The sequence below is a fragment of the Osmerus mordax genome, chromosome 18, assembly GCF_038355195.1.
Source record: "Osmerus mordax isolate fOsmMor3 chromosome 18, fOsmMor3.pri, whole genome shotgun sequence".
NCBI lineage: Eukaryota > Metazoa > Chordata > Actinopteri > Osmeriformes > Osmeridae > Osmerus > Osmerus mordax.
In genome coordinates this window covers 3,347,085-3,359,402 of record NC_090067.1, presented here as the reverse complement: position 1 = coordinate 3,359,402, position 12,318 = coordinate 3,347,085, and the positions used below count along the sequence as shown (strand labels likewise).

Sequence of the window (12,318 nt, the reverse complement as noted above, 5' to 3'; positions counted from 1 at the left end):
GGGAGGGAGGGAGGGAGGGAGGGAGGGAGGGAGGGAGGGAGGGAGGGAGGGAGGGAGGGAGGGAGGGAGGGAGGGAGGGAGGGAGGGAACACTTCCTGCTCAGTAAAGCCTGTCTCTAATCGAAAACAAAATATTAGATATAAAACAAAAACATATAATTTAAGAATTCTTCCCTCTTATAAGAGAAAGTAAATGCCTATTGCAAAGAGTCTCGCTACCCACACACACTAGTGAACGCTCGACTGTTTTCTCCGGACGAGTTTTAAACTGTAGAAAGTCTCCGCGGGGGGCTGTGCGTGGGCTGTCTGAGACGTGGAGCGGTAGCGCCATCTCGTGGTCAGGAATATTCCGTTTTGTTTCGTACGGTGATGGTCCATCTGCGCAACCGCAGTTGGACACTTCCACAAAGACTCGACCAGGAACCCAATCGCGGAAGTGATCTGACAGCTTCTCCATGGCACGCGTCTAGCTCGAACAGTATATGGATTATTGGGATGATTTTCAAGACAAAGCGATCTGCGTAAGGGGTATGGATGTTTTCGAATGGAAATTTGACCCGTTAGAGAAATGAAGGGACCGGGGCGTTAAAATGAGCGGTAAATAGCAGGACTAGCTAGCCTGCAGGACCAAAGTATCCAACTCACACAGCTGCAAGCGACTCCGCAGCTATGAGGCAATCCAGTAGTATAGCAATGAGACAGTCCCGATAATCTGCTTTCAAATTGTATTTTATTTTTGTCCGGTACCAGTCTGTCGTCGCATTTGTTTTGTGTTTACTTGCGTTTAGCTTTGCTGCCAGCTCAGTAAGCTAGTCACGCCAACCGACCTGCCCGTCCGCCAGAATGTTTCAGAAGACGTCATTCACCACCCTGATCGTCGGGGTGTTTGTAGTCTACGTGTTGCACACATGTTGGGTAATGTACGGTATCGTTTACACTAAACCGTGCGACAACCCGCGAGGAGAAAACTGCATCCTTCCGTTCCTTGCAGAGAAGCCTCGCCTCCAGGTGATTTAAATAAAGTCTAGCTAGCCTTGTTTGCAGAATGTCTGGACGTTTGGGCGCATGGTTTTGACATCTGCATTCCTCTCCTCTACACTCCTTTTCCCCCCCTTTCTCCTCTCCTCAGTTGAGCATCTACACGTCTCTGCGCCCCAACGCAGACGGGGGCCACAACCTCATATTGAAGGCGGACGACTTCGATGTCAGCGCCAAGTTTGAAAGGTATACCTTGGACGATGAATATGGACCACAAGCTAGCTCAGACAGCCCGGAAATATTTTAATTTGCATAAATTGACCGCTTCCGATGCCCGAGCAAGGTTTATTCCAGTACACAGCTGAGCTATTACAACTGTTAAAACACTGTAGCTATGTTGATGTGTCCATTTGACCTACAATTTGGCACCTAAACCAGTAGTTTTTGTTTTTTAATACAAGTTAGTGCAGCCAGGCCTCCAACATTAACGGGGACAGCCAGCCCTCATTGTCCAGCTGTGGTGACGTGTGCTTGTGTTTAGACAGGACGCAGTAGTCGACCCTATCGTGCGGTGTCCATCGATGATCAACGTTAAACAAACAAGCGAGGCATAGAAGCGCAATAATGAACAGAAATTGTCAGCATTGGGAACTTCAGTACACTGATAAAATAACTGAAACCTAAAAACTTTCAACTTCAGTCAAACATGTGTAAGTTGGATCAGGTGATAGACTTGCTAAATCTTTTCTCCCCTCCCCGCCTCCCCTCTCCTCTCCAGGATAGTGAATGTAAGCCTTCCTAAGAAGACCAGGAACAATGGGACCCTGTATGCTCTGGTGTTCCTCCACAAGCCGGGCGTGTCTCCGTGGCAGGACCCCAGACAGGTGCACTTTGTGGCCCAGCTCACCACCTACATGCTGCCCAAGCCTGCGGAGGTCAGCCTCATCTCAGGAGACGAGCAGGTTAGTGTCCTACCTAGGGTCCTAGTATACTAGCTCACCACCTACAGGCTGCCCATGTGTACAGGTATTGTGAAATATAGTTTTGTTTTTTGTGTAACGTTTCTTCATATTTCAGTTTCAGAAAAATGTCCTGTTGATCTATTACAGTTTACAAAAATAACCTAACGTGTGTGCGTGTGTGTGGGTCTCCTGTGTGTGTGTCTCCTGTGTTTGTGTGTGTGTGTCAGGTGGAGCAGCAGAACCAGAAGCCCCCTAGCATTGACCCCACCTCAGACCTTCCTGTTTCTCACTGGCGCTCCCGCCTCACCCTCAACGTGGTCGATGACCACTTCCTGTTCGACAAGGAGTCCCTCCCCAGTGACGTGCACCGCTACCTCAGAGTGTAAGAGGCATGCACATACACACACACACACTAAGAAACGCATGCCCATATGCACACACACACCCATGCACATACTAAATGCATGTACACGCACACATACACCCAAATCCATTACAAAATAAAATATAGTTTGAATCTTAAAAATAAGACATATTAAATAGTAGCCAATTGCTGTGAAAGTACCAAGTCAATTAAGTGAATCGCCAAGTACAAGTTCAAAATCAAAGTATTTATTACAGATCTGGTGCAGGTGTTGGATACACTCAAGTTGAGCATCTCAGAAGACGGGACAATGAATACAGGAATCAGGGCAGTTAAATAGTATGACAATATTGGGGTTTTTTACTCTCACAAGAAACGTCAGGGGGATGACAATCAACATAGCCTTTGCAAGCACAGAAAGAGGACGCCCCATGCTAGATAACTTTTGTTTAGGCTTTAAATAGGGCTCCTAGAAATGGCCCTGACATTCCATGTTGTCATGAGCTAACATAGCAGGGTATAGTTCAAACATTGGTTATTATATTCAGAGCATTCCAAACAGTATAAAAGTAATAAAGTAATCATTAGTTGTAATCTTTCATTATTGTTAACTGATCAGTGGTTAAGCACAGACCTCTTCAGGTTATAGAGGAGATTTGACACCTTTAGTGTGAGTGTAGTACTTGTGTGCGTATGAGATACATACATAATTTTTTTTACTATTCAAATTATATTTGACTTGCCAAATTTGTTCCAGCAACCCTGTCACACACACCCATGCACACACACACACGCACACACATATACCAGGATGTGCAAGTGCAAAATTATTGTGTGTGTGTGTGTTGCAGGTTTCAGAGTGGTCGCAGAATGGTCTACCTGCCCCTGCTGTTTGTGGATGAGCTGAGCAACAGAGTGAAAGACCTTGTGGTACGTTAGCCTGAAGCCTGTAACAATGGCACCTAGCCTGTATCATTACATGCATATAGCAGTTAGCGATAGCATGTAACCATTAGCCTGTAGCTATGGAACATAGCCTGTATCATTACATGCATTTAGCAGTTAGCCATAGCATGTAACCATTAGCCCCAATCCATGCTGCCTAGCCTCACAGTGGAGATGGAGCCCCTAGTTGTTAATGTTTGGGCCTTTAGTTTAGTGAGCTAAGCCAGCTAAAGTGGAACTAAACTTCACAACCAAATTTTTCGGTTGAACCCTTTTGGTTGATGCTCACTCAGGGTTAAACTCCTCAATGCTGGCCTTGATTGTGATTCATCTGAGCAAAAGTGTTTCTTTAGATTATTTGTTAGGAAGTCCTGGGTTTATCCCTAGTGGTCAAACATGTGCATGGGCCCTGTTCAGGTCTCACTCCAAAGAGTACTTAGTCACACTGCCTGTTCTTTAGCTCTGTGTGCTAACCCGGTCCAGATCTTTTGCTCCGTGTGCTAACCAAGTCCTAGTCTTTAGCTCGCTGCTAAGCCGCTAAGTGTTGGTGTTGCAGGAGATCAATGGCAGCAGTGTGGAGTTGCCCCTCACTGTGGCGTACGACACCATCTCTCTGGGAAGACTGAGGTTCTGGATACACATGCAGGATGCTGTCTACTCTCTACAGCAGTTTGGTAGGACACGCGCACAGAAACACACGCACAGAAACACACGCACAGACACCGGGCACAGACACAGATGAACAAAGACACAGATAAACATAAGCACACACAGACACAAACAGACAGAAGGGAGGAGTGTGTAGTAGCTAACTGTCGGTTGTGTTTCAGGGTTCACAGAGAAGGATGCAGATGAGATTAAAGGCATCTTCGTAGACACAAATCTCTACTTCCTCGCTCTCACCTTCTTTGTAGCAGCCTTCCATGTAAGTGTTTGTGTATTAACCAAGTAGAGTGATCTGCTGTGCCTGTCAATGAGTCGTTCCGACATCAACAAACAGCCATCGTCCTGTTTGACAATGACTGCTTTCTGTCCAGCTCCTGTTTGACTTCCTGGCGTTTAAGAACGACATCAGCTTCTGGAAGCAAAAGAAGAGCATGGTGGGCATGTCCAGCAAGGCAGGTGGGTCAGCCAACCAATCACAGGCCTTGCTTCTGGACATGGTCATCCGTCTCTAGTAGACCATGCAGTTCCAAATGAAATGATTGGCCGTTGAATCGCAAAGCTAATGAGTCAATGGCTATGTACTTGGGTGTTTTGTGTGGGTGTCATAGTAACCGCTTTGTTTTGTCATTGTTGTCCCAGTGCTGTGGAGGTGCTTCAGCACCATAGTGATTTTCTTCTACCTGTTTGATGAACAGACCAGTCTACTGGTGCTCATCCCTGCTGGAGTAGGGTCCATGATAGAGGTACACACACACACTCTCTCAGACACACACACTCAGGAGGTGTATTTAGTATCTGGGCAATGAGCCCAAGGTGGATTAGTGTTGGCCAGGTATCAGATGCAGACAGATTAACTCCAGATTAACTGCGTCCACACGAGACATAATCCCTGCTCTGTACCTCTCATAATCCCGTGTGTCCTAAACCCCCACAGCCATAATCTCGTATCATCTCATAATCCCGTCACATTAGCATTTTCCTCTTCTCTGCGTGTGTATGTGAGTCCAGGTGTGGAAGGTGAAGAAAGCGCTCAAGATCCAGGTGTTTTGGAAAGGACTGAAACCCTCCTTTCTGGTAAAAAAATCTCTCTGTCTCCTTTTCTCTCCCTCTCTGTCTGTCTCAGTCTCCATCCCTCTCTGTTTCTCTTCTCCCTTCCTTCCTTCACTCCTCCCCTTCGTCTGTATCCTTTCATTCTACTCCCCTCTTTCCCTTCCTCCCTGGTGTGGAGGCCTGTGATTGGTCCAGACAGTGATGATGCATTCTGTGTCTCCACAGTTTGGGAAACTGGACGAATCAGAGAGAAGGACTGAGGAATATGATACTCTGGTACGAGTCATGATGCTACACACACACACTCCAAACACAGACACCACACACGTGCACACACACACATATACAGTACATACACAGGCATACATTTAGTCATTTAGCAGACGCTCTTATCCAGAGCGACTTACAGTAAGTACAGGGACATTCCCCCGAGGCAAGTAGGGTGAAGTGCCTTGCCCAAGGACACAACGTCATTTTTGCACGACCGGGAATCGAACCAGCGACCTTCTGATTACTAGCCTGAGTCTCTAACCACTCAGCCACCTGACTCCCTTACACACAAACTCACACACCCACACACATATACAGGCACACACACACACACACACATGTATATGCACACATGCCTAGGCGGACAATGTGTAACCCAGGTGTGTGTTGTCTCCCCAGGCCATGCGATACCTGTCCTACCTGCTCTACCCCCTCTGTATTGGAGGGGCAGTTTACGCCCTGGTCTTCCTCAGATACAAGAGGTACACACACACACACACACTGGAATACACGTACACACTGGAACATACACACTGGGACCTGACATACATGCGTGCACACACACACAGAGAGACACACACTGGGACACTCACTCCTCTCCTCCTCAGTGACAATGTCTACTGTGTCACATATTGTGTGCGTGTCTACTCTGTGTGTGTGTGTGTTTGTTTTATTTATCTGTGTGACAGATGTGATGGTAATAAACTCTATTATGTGCATTCCTTTCTTCCAGCTGGTATTCTTGGCTAATCAACAGTTTAGTCAACGGTAAACACATAAACACACAAACACATGAACATACACAAAAGACACACGTAGAAACACCCTCTCACACGCACACATACACTCATACAACAGACGTTGATTATGTGCAGGCTTCTGCCTAGCTGGTCTCTGACAGCTGGTGTGTGTTTTATGTGTGATGTCACAGGTGTGTATGCATTCGGGTTCCTGTTTATGCTACCTCAGCTGTTCGTCAACTACAAGGTACATCAGCCACCCACTCAGCTGTGTTATGCAACATCATGCTAATGCTAGCTCAACCATCCACTTCTGTTATGCTACGTCATGCTAATTCTAACTCAGCCATCCTCTTAACTGTATTATGCTACATGATGTTAATGATAGCTCAGTTATGCACTTACTTGTGTTATGTTACGTCATATTAATGCTAACTCAGCCATCATCTTAACTGTATTATGCTACATGATGTTAATGCTAGCTCAGCTATGCACTAACTTGTGTTATGCTACGTCATGCTAATGCCAGCTCATATTGACTGGTTAATTGGAACTAACTTGTTTTCCTTCTCCAGTTGAAGTCTGTGGCTCACCTTCCCTGGAAGGCCTTCATGTACAAGGTGAGCGGAATACAACATACCTCAGGCCAGTTCAGACCAGTTCAGACTTCAGACCAGCTAAGACCAGCTCAGACGTCATAGTTTGTGCAACATCCAGAATATGACTGACCATCCAGTTGTTGACGCAGTATTGTTGTCACGGTAACGGTTTGGCATGGTTCCCCCCAGGCTTTCAACACCTTCATCGATGATGTATTTGCCTTCATCATCACCATGCCAACGTCCCACCGGCTGGCCTGTTTCCGAGACGACGTGGTCTTCCTCATCTACCTGTACCAGAGATGGTAACACACACACACCTCTTCTACTTGTACCAGAGATGGTACCGCACACACCTCTTCTACCTGTACCAGAGATGGTAACACACACACCTCTTCTACCTGTATCAGAGATGGTAACACACACACCTCTTCTACCTGTACCAGAGATGGTAACACACACACCTCTTCTACCTGTACCAGAGATGGTAACACACACACCTCTTCTACCTGTACCAGAGATGGTAACACACACACCTCTTCTACCTGTATCAGAGATGGTAACACACACACACCTCTTCTACCTGTACCAGAGATGGTAACACACACACCTCTTCTACCTGTACCAGAGATGGTAACACACATACCTCTTCTACCTGTACCAGAGATGGTAACGAAAACACACACCTCTTCTACCTGTACCAGAGATGGTAACACACACACACCTCTTCTACTTGTACCAGAGATGGTAACACACACACACACACCTCTTCTACCTGTACCAGAGATGGTAACACACACCTCACTCAGATCTCCCTCCCCCAGGCTGTATCCGGTGGACAAGACCAGAGTGAACGAGTACGGGGTGTCGTATGATGAGAAGACCAAGGGGAAGGACCACGAGGATTAACAGCAGAAATGATACCAGGAGAGATACCAGGGTGACCAGCAGCGAAGCCCTACACCCCCCTCCTCCTGGAGCATGGGGACCATGTCCCGCCCTCAGGGGACCACAGAGTACTGCTGCAGTCCATCTATCCTTCAATCCCTCCATCCTTCCCCCCCTCTCTCTACCTATCCTTCCCTCCCTCTTTCCATCTATCCCTCGGTCCATCCCTCCATCCCTCATAGCCTCCCCCAGATCCCCACCGGCCTTCCCCAGCCACTTCAAACCTCACAACCTCCATCCGCCTGTCTTCACCAGGATCATGAAGCTGCATGTCAGAACGAGGACTGATCTTGTCTACCTTGTTACAGTGTTGACACATGAAGGCCATGACGTTATGGTGCCAAACGTGGGACTGCGATGTTTGACTCTGAACTCGACCCTGTGTTCTCTGTGTCAGTCGAACACCTTCCATAATATTTGATATTGATTATGAAATTATGAACTTTTGTTTTTGTGTGTGAAATTGTATAAATATGACTTCAGGAATAGTATTAAAAGGGACCAGACGATGAAGTGTTTTGATTTTATCTGGAATTATGGAAATTATCATTTGCTTAACAATTTTTTTTGTTGGAACGAGGATGAAATTTAAATATAATAAAATGTCTGGTTGGTTTAAAAGTCCTGAAGATTGGTGGTGTGTGGTAGGGTGGGGTGTAGTGTAGACTGGTGGGGTGTGGTGTAGACTGGTGGGGTGTGGTAGGGTAGGGTGGGGTGTAGTGTAGACTGGTGGGGTGTGGTAGGGTGGGGTGAAGTGAAGACTGGTGGGGTGTGGTAGGGTGGGGTGTAGTGTGGACTGGTGGGGTGTGGTAGGGTGGGGTGAAGTGAAGACTGGTGGGGTGTGGTAGGGTGGGGTGTAGTGTAGACTGGTGGGGTGTGGTAGGGTGGGGTGTAGTGTGGACTGGTGGGGTGTGGTAGGGTGGGGTGTAGTGTGGACTGGTGGGGTGTGGTAGGGTGGGGTGAAGTGAAGACTGGTGGGGTGTGGTAGGGTGGGGTGTAGTGTGGACTGGTGGGGTGTTGTTTGGAGGGGTGTAGTGAAGACTGGTGGGGTGTCGTGAAGACTGAAGGGGTGTGGTACGGTGAGTACCAACACACCCTGCTGTTATCCTCTCACAACATCACTATCCGCATACAGGGTAGGTGTCTGGTTCTACCTGTTGGTTTGTCTGGGCAGGGCAGGATGGGGTGGAGATGGCTGGAGGTAGGGTAGCTATGACGGAAAGGCTGGGATCTAGTCAACCTTTCTGACAGCTAGCCAGTCAACCGGTCTTCCAGCCAACCAGCTGGTCGTCTACCCCAGAACCATGGACTTGACCCCTGCTGTCCTCCTTCTCTTCCTCCCCACAGGTAAAACATCTCTCGGTGACAGATTAGACTGTATCTGACAGGTGCGACCTGATCTCCTTATCACAGCTGTATTGGGTCAGTTTTTTAGGAATCCACCATCCATACATTCATTAATACTTTCATGCTTCCGAATTATGATGTATATGATTTTTGAGTTGGATTGTCATTTTATGATCTAGAATTGTGTTTGTCGCACGTTAAAATTGTATTCATTTAGCAAATAATTTAATCCAAAGTGACATTCAAATTATGTGTAAAATACATCTGAAAATGTATAATCTGAAGTGCATAGTATACTAATATACTTGTGGTGGTCAGAGTCAAGGAACGGTCTGTATTTACCAGGCCCAGTGCAAAGTCAACACATCTCAGCCACCAGGCACAGTGCAAAGTCACCACATCTCAGCTACCAGGCCCAGTGCAAAGTCACCACATCTCAGCTACCAGGCCCAGTGCAAAGTCACCACGTCTCAGCTACCAGACCCAGTGCAAAGTCACCACATCTCAGCTACCAGGCCCAGTGCAAAGTCACCACATCTCAGCTACCAGACCCAGTGCAAAGTCACCACATCTCAGCTCCCAGGCCCAGTGCAAAGTCACCACATCTCAGCTACCAGGCCCAGTGCAGAGTCACCACATCTCAGCTACCAGGCCCAGTGCAGAGTCACCACATCTCAGCTACCAGGCCCAGTGCAAAGTCACCACATCTCAGCCACCAGGCACAGCGCAACAATTGCACAATCTCATGCACTGCTAAGTGTTGCTATCAGTGCTCTTGGTTTCATGTGAGATGTGTTACTGAAACTGGGCTGGCCAGAACCGGCCAGACCAACCAGCCAGCATTCCAGCTGTGTGCAGAGTTGGCTCACCAAGCAACACTACACACACACACACACACACACACTTCTGATGTCATCACTCACACAGGGCAGTCTGGGCCAGGGCTGCATAACAACACAACAGCTCAACACAACAGAACAAATGTTGGGTCAAAAGTTATCTGCAGTTGTGATGACTATGTCAGGCATCACCCCTTCTCTTTGTGTGTTTGTGTCTGTGTGTCTGTGTGTGTGTGTGTGTGTCCACAGTTGAAGTGCTATGTGTGCAGCTCCACCAACTCCAACGAGGAGTGTAACCAGGCAACCCAGACCTGCCAAGCTCCCCTGGATACCTGCATGACGACCATAGACACCCTGAGTAATATACACACGCACACCTATATATATATTTCACAATGTGTGAGGGGGATGTCAGAATGTACGTACACACAAACCCATATAAAAGCACATGTGCACAAATGAAACACACACACTTGCATGACGACCATAGATGCAGAGTATAGGCCTAATACACTCACACGTACTACACTCACAGAGAGGCGCAAAGAGAGACAGAGTGAGAGAGGGTCAGGAGACAGAGCGAGAAAGAAAGAAGGCTATTCAAATATCTTCTTTCCCTCCCTCTCTCTCCCTCTCTCTCTCCCTCTCTCTCTCTCTCTATTTCCTGTACGTCTAGATGGAGTTAAGGCTATAGTGAAACACTGCTCGAGCAGCAGAACCTGCAATGGAGCAGCGGCAGGCGCTACGGTGGACGATAACGGGAACGGGAACCAGGTCAACTGCTGCTCCAGCAACCAGTGTAACGTGAATGGGGCCACTTCTCTCAAGACCCAGGCCCTTCTGCAGTTGAGTGTTGCTCTCGCTGTGTGCGTCCGGGCACTAATCAACCTCGCATCAGGATAACGCGCTGACGGGGTTGTCTTGTTGTCGGTTCAAATAGAATAAAGGAGAATATATGCTATGTTCAACATTTATGCATAAAGCAGAGTGTAGCCTATGCTATATACCCCAGCTATGATTACCAAAATAAATGTATTTTGTTTAGCAGGTTCAAAGTATTACTATAAAGTACTATAAAACCTCTATGTATCAACATCAAAAGAAATGTTCTCACCATCAAATCCTTTTTTAAGATAGGAAATATTACTCTTATTGTTTAAGTCAATGAAATAAATGAAAGAAAAAAAATAATCCCACACCTACCATGGACTATTCTGTTTTCAGACCTGTCCAACCTATACATACACATGTATGGGTATTAAATGCATGCTATTAAATGTACATGATGCTGGGGTAGAAGGGAAGAAACGTATGCAGGGGGAGAGCATTTCATGGCAGGCCTAGTGTTCCATTTGATGTAAATGCAATGCACCCCCTGCTAACTCGGACTAGGAAAGTGTTAGATGCCTGAAACTTACTCTGGTTACTCTTTAGTCCCCTCAGTGTACAGTAAGAATAATTTGATGCTGGGATATACAGAACAGACAATAGAGGGGGTGCATTTCATGGCAGACAAACTTTTGGCATGTGGGACCTTGGATAGTGATGTCACAGAAGTTCCACTAGTTTTCTTTTCTTAGTGGTTAGTGAAGTCAGAGTGGCTGCTGACAAGAGTAAATAAGACAGCACAGCGGAGCATAAACATATATACATGTATATGTCTATGCAGCGGAGTCAGAAGGGCATGCAGAAAGGACGACAGATGGTGAGAATGAGAACCTTGAAATAAAAGTACAGTTTAAGTGAAAGAGCGAGAGGTGGACATGGTCAAAATGAGAGAGAATTGGTTGAGTGTAACTATGGAGACAAAAGCGCAGTTGTTTCGTCATAGAGGTGATAAGGTTTGCCTCGAAGAGACTTGTGGTGATGATACGCCGCCCATCGCTTGCAAGAGTTGCGGTAGAACTTTTCATGCAAACAGACATCAAAAGCACTATGATATCTGTGCGAAAGAGCCCTCCTACCTCCGCCAAGTCTATGACTCTTACTCACACAGGGTCAAAGGAACCAGGTTGGAGTTCTTTGGAGCAAAACTGCCACCTATCATCCGAAAACCGGATGGCGAGACGTCCTCATTGTGGCCGACGGTTTGCTCCGGGGCAGGCAGTGACATATCCCCAAATGCGAAAACAAACAGACTTGTCGCCTATCGAATATCTGGCGCCGAAGGTAGACACATTGGCCAATACAAGAGATCAACTGCGCTGGGATTGCGACAGCTGCTATAACACCAAGGCCCTCTGTTATACTGCTCGTAAAAAGTGCTATACAAATACATTTTGATTTGATGGTTGGCATGTGTCCATGCTTTTTCTCTGTAGTTCAAAGTTAGCAACTCTATCAGGCAATCGTCTCAACTCATATCATTCAGTTCACAAGTTCAGTATTCACACCATAGATTGAATAGATAGTTTTTATTGAAGCAGGGCTGGTAGCGTCAAAATTGTATTGCGTCTGGGTCCGGATCCGGACCGGAGTCCGCCTATTGAGTACCTCCGCCTTACACTATACAGTGTTGCCAATTTAGCGACTTTCTCCCTAGATCTGGCGACTTTCCAAACCTTCCTGGGGACTTAAGGCCGCCGCTGGGGCCACGTTCCTGTTCTCTGAA

The 12,318-nt window shown here is 46.9% G+C and overlaps 1 protein-coding gene across 1 annotated transcript; it reads left to right on the top strand.

Moving 5' to 3' along the window:
- Positions 1 to 424: 424 nt before the first annotated feature.
- clptm1l (CLPTM1 like) lies at positions 425 to 8,123 on the top strand. Its single transcript, XM_067255593.1, has 18 exons — positions 425 to 527; positions 788 to 1,007; positions 1,129 to 1,223; positions 1,756 to 1,939; positions 2,167 to 2,321; positions 3,155 to 3,233; positions 3,805 to 3,922; positions 4,079 to 4,173; positions 4,286 to 4,370; positions 4,554 to 4,657; positions 4,923 to 4,988; positions 5,190 to 5,240; positions 5,634 to 5,716; positions 5,968 to 6,002; positions 6,166 to 6,221; positions 6,550 to 6,594; positions 6,763 to 6,878; positions 7,398 to 8,123. The coding sequence occupies exons 2-18, from the start codon at positions 843 to 845 to the stop codon at positions 7,480 to 7,482; spliced, it is 1,617 nt and encodes a 538-aa protein (XP_067111694.1). The 5' UTR covers positions 425 to 527; positions 788 to 842; the 3' UTR covers positions 7,483 to 8,123.
- The last annotated feature ends 4,195 nt before the right edge of the window (positions 8,124 to 12,318 follow it).